The 10,451-nt window shown below is 38.0% G+C and overlaps 1 protein-coding gene across 1 annotated transcript in view; it reads right to left on the bottom strand.

Moving 5' to 3' along the window:
- LOC135208325 (cysteine-rich motor neuron 1 protein-like) overlaps positions 1-10,451 on the bottom strand; it is a 452,497-nt gene that overhangs the window by 31,292 nt on the left and 410,754 nt on the right. Inside the window, exon 5 of the mRNA XM_064240428.1 lies at positions 3,708-3,846. Coding sequence (XP_064096498.1) covers positions 3,708-3,846 — 139 coding nt within the window. The remainder of the gene's footprint in view (positions 1-3,707; positions 3,847-10,451) is intronic.

Raw genomic sequence — 10,451 nt, 5'->3', positions numbered from 1 at the left:
AGGGAAATATGAAGAGTAAGCATTCACTGACTGAAAAATCTATTATGGGTAAATGACGATAGCGCCTAAAAGAAAGTCTTTGAGTTAGGCGAACAGCCTGTACACCATTGACAAACGAATTGTTGAAAGGAATCGGTTTCCTTAAATCGTCATGATGAATTTTCAGATTGATGTCAGTTTTGGAGAAGTAACGGTATCGTGAGCGTATGAAACACTGTAACATATTTCGATGCAGAAAATTTACAACTGAAAAATATGTAAGCAAAGGCTGAGCTGTTAAACTTGACGTTATGGTCACTTGTTAATATGAATGTAGGAGATTTTATAATTAATTAGAAATTGGAATTGTTAAGATATCTTGATTGAAAAGTAATGCTGCTATCCCTAAACGGCCTATAGTATAATATATATATATATATATATATATCTATATTATATATATATATATATATATATATATATATGATTATTTATTTATATATGCATACACACGTATATACATATACACTTTGATGTCCCACAGTTCAATGTCATCAGAAACCTTGACATCGGGAGATCACCAAGTTGAGAACGTAAGTAACAAACAAACGAACGAATCGACACTTTCTGAAGTGACGTGGAGGAATGATGCAGAGAAATTAAGTATTAAAGTCCGGAAGTAGAAGTCTACATTCGTAGAATATACTTGAGAGAGAGAGAGAGAGAGAGAGAGAGAGAGAGAGAGAGAGAGAGAGAGAGAGAGAGAGTTTACAGAATTGATGTAGAGGAATTAAAGCCGTAAAGTCAAGAGGTAGAAGTTTCACTAAATTTGACTTGAGAGAGAGAGAGAGAGAGAGAGAGAGAGAGAGAGAGAGACTGTGTTACTACGTCCATTGGCTTTGCTTTTAACTTCCTAATTATATTCCCCCGATGTGTGCCAACTCTCATTTATAGATCTCATTTGCTACCGCTGCGTCTGAAATGAATTCGTTAACGGGAGAATTTATGAATGACAGTTGACGATGATGCTTCTGCTCACAGTTCCGCGCAGGTAGCGTGAAGGCGATAAATGTTTTTGCCGAGGGGAAGAATTAGAAGTTGTCCGCTACTGTGGGTGGTCCGCTCAAGCGTCTAGAAATGCTACTAGACTTTAACTTTCGATTTTAAATCTAAAAATGTTCAAACTAAATTTCTTTGAAGAAGTATTCAGACTTTTGAAGAAACGGAACGTCAGTTGAGTTGTTCAATAACGTTTTTTTTTCTGATTGCTTCTTATTTTTTTGTTTTCGTAATTTAGATAAAAGGAAGGTTATGTGCTTAAAATTTACTATCGTTTAAATCGCCATATCGGATACGTGTAAATTGTTTTACATGTTTGGTTTCTGTCAAAAATGTATAAATATATTTTAGAAATAGCCTTTGTACTGCAAACAGTATTTTTATAGTGAAAGCAGTCCTATTTATAGACTAAAGACTGTACTTTTTTATACAGAAAACAGTACTTTTTTATACTGACAGCAGTACTTTTATATGCTGAAAACCTAGCTTTATCATTAAAAAAAGAACATGTTATTTCTAAGTAAGAGGAATTATTATCTTATGTTAATTTCTTTTCGTGAATAATTACAACCTTGCTTCCTTTTGATGTCTTATTGTCATTAGAACCCTCTCATGCTTAATTCAAGAGTCATGAATTATGCTCTCATGCATAATTCAAGCTCAGTTTGATTAATCTTATTTTTTTCTTCCTCTTCTTCATAGCTAATTGTCTTTGTTCAAGCTGTGAGCTGTGTGTAATGTTAACGAAGGAATGCTTCTTACGAAAATTGTACCCTGGGCCATTTGCCGAGCTCGACCAAAGAAAAGATGGGAAAGATTTTGGGAAAGAAAATAAAAAGTTTCTTCGTTCCACTTAGGTCTGTTTCACATACTGAAATCGCCAGGTCACTTGCTAATCTCTCTCTCTCTTTCTCTCTCTCTCTCCTTCTCTCTCTCTCTCTAAAAAAAAAAAGGACTGGGTGAATTTTGTCACGAAATTAAAATTTTCTTAATTCCATTGGTCAGGTCCTTCCCCAAGTGAAGGCGTCAGGTCATTTGGTCAAGCTCTCTCTCTCTCGTCACCTCTCTCTTCTCTCTCTCTCTCTCATCTCCTCTCTCTTGGAAAAAAAAGGACTGGGATGATTTTTGTCGACGAAAATTAAAATTTTCTTATTTCATTCAGGTTTTAGGTCCTTTCCCCAAGTTGAAGTCGTCATTTTGTCCCACATTTGTTAATTCTCTCCTCTCGTCCTGACAATCTCTCTCTTCTCTCTCGTCTCTCTCTCCCACTGTTTCTTTTTTTTTTCATTTTTTGTAAATTTTCGTCCACATAATCTCTTCTTTCTCTTCCTCTTTCTCCATTTTCTCTTTTTTTTCTTCTTTTTCTTTTTTCCATCTTTTCTTCAATCCTCTTTCTCTCTCCTTAATTTGTCTTCACTCTCTCTCTCTCCTCTTTCCAATATTACATATTTAAAAAAAGGAATCTTTCCGTGTGGTATTGGTAAATTTTTTTTGATTCACGATTTAATTTTAAAATTTTCTATTAAAAAGCCTTCCATTTCATACCCTATTTTTAATGGTTCCGTTTCCTTCCCATACGTGAAAGTCGTTCAAGGTCTTTCTTCTTTGTTTAATCTTATGTTCTTCTTCATCTCTATCTCTCTCTCTCTCTCTCTCTCTCTCTCTCTTATTCTATCTCTCTAAAAAAAAAAAGGGACTCATGATGCAACGAAAATAAAATTTTCTTTCTTCATTCACTTTAGGTCCTTTCAACTGAAGGTCGTCAGTTCAAAAAAATGTAATCTCTCTCTCTATCTCTCTTCTCTCTCTCTAAAAAAAAAGGACTCCTCTCTAAAAAAAAAAGGACCTGGGATGTTTTGTCACGAAATTAAAATTTTTCTTAATTTCATTCAGGTTTAGGTCCTTAACCCCCCAAGTGAAGTCGTCAGGGTCATTTGTAATTCTCCTTCCTCTCTCTCTCTCTCTCTCTCTCTCTCTCTCTCTCTCTCTCTCTCTCTTAAAGAAAGAACTGGAAAGACTTGTTATAAAAAAAATTCATCATCCCCATTAAGTTCGTTTCCCCCCCTCCCAAACTCCCCCCCGAAATATCTCTCTCGTCTCTCTCTCTCTCTCTCTCTCTCTCTCTCTCTCATCTCTCTCTCTCTCTCTCTCTAAAAAAAAAGGACTGGGATGATTTTGTCACGAAATTAAAATTTTCTTAACTTCATTCAGGTTTTAGGTTCCCTTTCCCCAAGTGAAGTCGTCAGGGTCATTTGTTAATCTCTCTCTCTCTCTCTCTCTAGTCTCCTCATCTCTCTCTCTCTCTCCTCTCTCTCTCTTAAAGAAAGAACTGGAAAGACTTTGTTATAAAAAAATTCATCATCCCATTAAGTTCGTTTCTCCCACTGAAATCGTCAAATTCCTCTCTCTCTCTCTCTCTCTCTCCTCTTCTTCTCTCGTTCTCCTCTTCTCTCTTTAGGTAGTGCCTTCAGTCGTTGCTTGCATAAGTGATTCGATTGCCTCTCCCGTCAAAGGTAAAGTGTCTCGATTGGATATTCTCATTAGCATAGCATTGCTTTGGGATAGATTGAAATTGAGGGGGGGGAAGATGAGACCTTCCAGGCGACCTACTTTACTTCCTTCCCAGTGCTGGAGACGTCCTCCAACATTGCCACTACCAGTACCTTCACCATGATTGTTGTAGAGGCCCTTTCACCACCACTGCAGTGCCATCACCATCGCCCTTATCCTGAGTGGTGGAGACTCCTTCGCCAACACTTACGAATGATGGAGATGCCCTTGCACCACCACTCTCAACCGTCATCATCACTCACGAATGATGGAGACGTCCAGAAGTTAGACCACGAGTATTGGAGAAACCGAGTGTTGGAGAAACCGAATATTGGAGACACCGAGTGTTGGAGACACCGAGTGATGGAGAAACCGAGTTGGAGAAACCGAGTGCTGGAGAAACCGAGAGTTGGAGACACCGAGTGATGGAGAAATCAGATACCAACGGTCACCGCCTGTTGACCATTTCTGAGACGGCGATATGCAAATATCCCTTCTTTTTTTCATTCATGGAAAGGAGACGGGGTTTTTACGAAAAGGAGTGAGTTTCTTTGATGGCTCTCTCTCTCTCTCTCTCTCTCTCTCTCTCTCTCTCTCTCTCTCTCCAAGCAGAAGCCAGGTCTTCATTTTTGCATGATTTGTAGAAGAAAAAATCAAGACAGTATTTTCAAATATTAATCTTTCAATAATAAATTCTCACAGTACCTTTATTTTCGATTTCTGACAGGCCATAGAATCGAAGACACCGATGAAACGAAACTGAAATAAGACTCGGTATAAACTTGTTCTCATATGATTGCCTTTCAAAGAGTTTCTTCCATTGCGAAAAATGTACTTTATTTTCCTCTACTGTCTGAAATTGAACATCGAAGATGAAGGTACACAAGAACGCAGCAACGTGTTTAATATATCTCCTCTTTTATCGACTACCCTTCCCTTTCCCTTCCTATCTGCTTTAATCCTCTCTCGTCCCCCTCCCCTCCTCCACTCTGCCCCTTCCATTTTCATTTGGATCGGTTGGAGGGAAAGGGAGGGATTAGTTATACGTAGTATTCATCAGGATTATACATAAACCTGCACCTTCTTTTGTGCCTCTTGCAAGCATTGTGGGAGAGCAGGGGATGGTGGGGAGGGATAAGGAAGGGAGAGTTATACATCGTATTTATTAGGATTATACATAAACTTGCACCTCCTTTTGTGCCTCGTGCAAGCACTGCTTGAACCGGCAATATTCATGACTCCTTCCTTCGGATCAGAAATTGCGAAACTTTGCTCCTAAAAAATGGGTCCTTGCTGAATACAATGACGATCTTTGTTTTTGATGTTTGGTTGCAAAAGGAGGCAAAGATCAAGGATCAAGTTGTGTCGGTTGTTGGTAATTATGACCGTTTTTTGTGTGTGTGTGTGTGTTTTTTTTTAGTATATTGTCTGGCGTGGATGTGATGGTTTTCCCGTATTATATATACACACACACACACACACACACACACACACACATATATATATATATGTGTGTGTGTTTGTGTGTGTGTGAGTATGTAATATATATATGTATACATATATATATATATATATATATATATATATATATATATATATATATATATATATATATGTGTGTGTGTGTGTAAGTATGTGGGTGGGTATATATATATTATATATATATATATATATATATATATATATATATAGAGAGGAGAGAGAGAGAGAGCGAGAGTAGAGAGAGACGAGAGAGAGAAGCGAATGAGAGAGAGAGAGAGAGAGAAACTACCTGAAAAACATTGGTGGAAACATAACCTCCTTCCAGTTTCGTCAGGCAAAGTAGTAAGCTGTAGTAATACCACCTCGTCTTGGAGACAGGAAAGTCCCATTAGATTTGACACACGAGTTCATAAGGTGGAGACTTCGCGAGATGATAAACTTTCGAGAGAAATCGGCTCAGTAAAGTCACCAAATGTCTTTTAAAGTTGTATCAAATTTTGCTCGTCCATTCTAGAGATAAGCCTGCTTACAAACACACAAATGAGACCAGGCAAGTTTATTTACTAATATTATTGTGGCCCAAGTTCCTTAAGAAGCAAGACTCGTGACCACTAATTTGCAAAGAATGCTCCACAAACAAGTATAGAGCTTTCCACGGGTGTAAATGTATCAAAGCGGAAATTATATATATGTTATATTTGCCCTGCCGAAGGTAAGCGTTGTAATGAGTGTTCGTTTTGTACAGTTCATCCACATTACTACTATGATACAATGAGAGTCCTTTGTTGGTTGAGAGGAAGATGCCAGAAAAAATTCCCTTTTTCAAAACAATGCAGTAGCGACTTAGCAAATTCGGCTTTGGAAAAATGATTCCGACCCAGCTGTATTAGCGGATGAAATGTTATCGTTCGCAAATGATACGGTGTCCATTGAAGTGTTGGAGGGATAATCGCATTCTGCCGCATAGTGGGACATAATGAATACCTCATCGAGGTATATTGTTGTGTTTGAGTATTCGCCGATATTGTTCGCCGAGGCGGATTGGCGGTGAATGATTGGCTTTTGTTGGTGCAACCGGTTAATTTTGTCTGATGTAGTTTGTTTTCTAATCATGTGTCTTCATGTCTGTGTGTTTGTTTGTTGTTTTTGTTTAATTTTAGAGGATCTGTTTTATTTTACTTCACGAATTTCCTTTCGCGTTAGCCATCCTCCTCCTCCTCCTCCTCCTCCTCCTCGTTAGATACTTAATACCCAGTGACATTAAATACACTCGCGTAAATTTGTATGACATCTCATTCTCCCCTAATTCTCGTCCAGCTCTCCAGACGGGGGACCGAATCTCAAGGTCCCCGAATAATTTGAAGAGGGACCCTTGGTTCCCCTCGGCTGACACGGATCGTATTTCGATAGGATATACTTTATACTCTTTTGACCACCTCCCGGAGGATGACGTGTTCAGAGGTTCAAGAGAAAATGCAGTGCATTGCTACACCAATACTATTCTTCTTGCACTTTGATATTTTTTTTATCTATTTATTCATTTAATTTTTTATTTTTTAATAAGCGGTATCTCTACTTTCTGTATTTCCCTGTACTTCTTTTTTACTTCTACCTAATGAAACTTGAATTTCAAGACAATGTCTCCTGTGGGCTTGTTCCATGAGGTTAGGATTCATCTACTGAATAATAATAATAATCATAATAATTACTATTATTATTATCCTTTAGATACTATATTTATTTAAATGTTTTGATTCGTCCTGAAGATGAGTTTTAGTTTTGAAAAATATATATATATATATATATATAATATATATATATATATATATATATATGTATACCCTATAATATGTGTGTTGTCTGTATATTATATATCTATACATATATATATATATATATATATATATATATAATGTGTGTAGTATACACTTACATACATACATACACACACATTAAAGTGTGAAAGTATATCCCAGCGCATGAATTTTCGTCTTTATATATACCTTCGTAAATTCTCCACACGTTGTTCTTTCACATGGAAAATCTTTATCTCCTTGTAAATTGAAGCAAGGAATTGAAAGCGAGCCTAAAGAAGGGCAACTGCAGAAAGGGGTTGGGGGAGAGGGGGGAGCGGTAAGGATGCCAAGACGCAAGAGTAAAACACACACTCAAAAACAAACAAACAAACAGACAAACAAACGCGCGCGAAAGATTTTTACAGACGACGTCAGTATTTCAAGAAAAGGGAAAACGAGAAACAAACAAAATTCCCATTTGGAGTTGCTGTTGGGAAGGAAGAGAGAGAGAGAAGCAGAGAGAGACGAGCGAAGGAGAGTAAGGCAGAGAGTGAAGAGGACGCGAAGGGACGAATGAGAGAGAGAGAAGTGTAGTACTGTAACTTCACGGGCTGGTGGATTCTCTACAAAAGGCATAAGTGAGCCACTGAGGAAAATTGCTATCATTTACGCCTAGTGTCCCATCATCATCTTTATTATTATGATTATATCATTATCACCATCATCATTGACTTTTTTATCCTCTCTGCTCTTCCGCGTTCTTTTCCCGCCCTTCACAGGAACTCGCTTATATCGGTACTTCTATTTTTGTTTGTTTTTTGTCTCTTTGCATCGACGTTTTTACATATGTTTATGTGGCTCCTTTAAACATATGTTACGTAAATATTACGAGAGAATATATTATTATTTTGGGGTAATTGGAACGGGACAAAAATCTCTCTCTCTCTCTCTCTCTCTCTCTCTCTCTCTCTCTCTCTCTCTCTCTCTCTCTCATATGATAATATAATTCAATTGCCATTCCTGCTTTTTTACGGTAATTCAATAATAATTTTTGTTTTATTTCCGCGTAATCTGATTATTCTTGTTATTGACGTTCAGATTGCAAATTCTGTTTACTGTTTGCTGACTTCATGTTTTCATGATACTTAAAATAGCCTGTGTTTTATATCTAAAATATGGAAGGATATTTGTTAAGAAAAAATATCTTTGGTCTTACAAGTATGCATTGCACGTTTCTACGTACGCATGTATATGTATGTATATGCTCGTGTGGCCTTGTTGGTTCCCTTTGCAGTCTTGCTAGTACTGTTCAGATCTTTATTTATGGCTTCGAATATATTTCAGGATAAGAACAAAATGCCATTACTTGTAGGAGGTTGTTAGCTCCGCATGGGGTCTGGGAAAGGCCAGTGCTGGTGGCATTGAGACAACGCCCATTGTGAAATCCATTCCGTGGAAATGGTAGTCTATCTTTCAAGTGTAGTTGGGTGTATTGATTAGTCCCTCTTGTTGTTTTATTTTGTTAAATTGATAGATTAGATTAAGTAGGATCAGTGTCGCTATTTGTGACAAGCAGGTCATCTAAAATGCCCTGTTTTGCTATGTTTTGAGGAAAAGGAAGGGAACGTGTAACCAGTGTTTTAAAACCGTGGGTTGTGCCATAGCTTCTTACCGTATACTAATACAGCCCTAGGTTGGAGTTTCCATGCATGAATATAATCATAGATTATTTATCCTCTCTTTAGATGGTCTGTTTTTTTTTATTGATGCTTTTATCTGTTCTTTACTTTCTTCTGTATCCGATTTTTTTCTTTTAAATAACGAATTGTTCAACAAATTCTTCTCTGTTGAAGTATGTCAGTCGGGGAATTGGACTTTTGCCCTGTTCTAGAAAATAAACTGTATTTATTTATTCTTTCATTTATTTGTTTACTTTTAACGATCGGGTTAAAATTCTTCCCTTGATAAAGACATAAATCTGATAGAATTATGACGTTCGCAGTAAATCAACATAGGAGGCAATCGCACCGCCGCTGAAACGTGTCGTCCGAGTGATTTGTGTACATAGGGCGCGCCTCATTCATAATCATTCAGGCATGTCTTTGGCATTCCCAGAAACTGGTAATACAAAGCGCACTTATGGATTTCCTCACGGATTGCGCGTGCGCAGGCGAATAACACCGCTGGCTGGCTAGTGCTCTCCCGGACACGCGGCCAAATATAGATTCGCAGCTGAGATTGAATTTACATGAATGCATAACTTGGAAACGATGGTGCCTTTATATATACGTATTTTCTCATATGCGTTTCTTCTTTAACTCGAGTTCCCGAATTGGTCGTCATTCATCAAAGAACTGGGCGCGTTCGATTGATCTCCAAAACGCTTTTGAAGTTTATTGAATTTGATTGTGTGTCGTATTTTTTTTTATTAATGACACTTTTTAATCTCTCTCTCTCTCTCTCTCTCTCTCTCTCTCTCTCTCTCTCTCTCTCTCTTTTGAAGGTTATAAGGTGTTGGTATAGACCTGTCTAAGGAATCGTTTTCATTTTTTAAGGGCAATGTGAAAGTACCCATCGTCAGTTGTAAATGCCCAAATGAATACTTCCTTATCTAACAGGTACGCTTCCTCCTACCCCTCCTCCTCCTCCTTCTCCTCCCCCCTCTTTTGTGCTTTGTCTTCTGCATATGAATCTGAAATTAGGGATTACCTCCTCTAATAAGGAGCTTAACACCCCCTTGCATATAATTTTGACCCTATTTGTAACCCTTATTAAGCGATGCCGTGGCAGTTATGGCGACTGTGTATAACTTGTCACTGTCGTCGCTCTGGCTGGTAGCCCTGGCCCGAATTTTGGTTCCTTGTGCACCACCTGGTACTAACGCTGTTGTTTGTAGCCTTGTTGTTGTTGTTACTGTTATCTTCTGTTGTTTACGTTGCTCCACCTGGCATTACCGCTATTGTTGCTAATATTGTTGTTGTTACTGTTGTTGCGTTTGTTTTTTCCGTAGTCCCAGAAACGTTATGAGTTATGCTTTTGTCGTGAGGGACTCATTAAATGTGAAGTTGAGTTTTCAATGCTGTTGCTTCTGCTGTTGTTGCTTTTGTTTTCTCCGTTGTTTCAGAAACTTCATGAGTTAGGATTTTATTTCGATGGACTCTTGAAATAGGAAGTTTGAGTTTTGAATGTGAAGGGGTCTGTTTATGGTAGCTATTCTGATGAAATTCGGACTGAGAGAGAGAGAGAGAGAGAGAGAGAGAGAGAGAGAGAGAGAGAGAGAGAGAGAGAGAGAGAGAGAGAGAGAGAGAGAGAATGTGCCTCTCACTAAATCTTGGAAATTTATGGCATGCTGATCAATCTGGATTAGCATAGTGAACTAGCCTTACTGTAAAGGAAATGATGTCAGAATTAATTTCTATGGTACCAGAAGGCACCGGAATTTGGATTCTATGTTGACGTCACCTGCTAGACGGTTGTTCGTTTTTGTTGTTTCGGAAGAGATTGGGATGAAAGGTCAGGGTCAGGGGTTATTGTTTTGCTAAGTGCCAATTCTTTTAACCTGGCAACAACATTTGCCCATCCGCT

This window comes from Macrobrachium nipponense, chromosome 35 (assembly GCF_015104395.2).
Source record: "Macrobrachium nipponense isolate FS-2020 chromosome 35, ASM1510439v2, whole genome shotgun sequence".
Taxonomy (NCBI): Eukaryota; Metazoa; Arthropoda; class Malacostraca; order Decapoda; family Palaemonidae; genus Macrobrachium; species Macrobrachium nipponense.
This window is presented reverse-complemented; position numbering and strand designations above follow the sequence as displayed.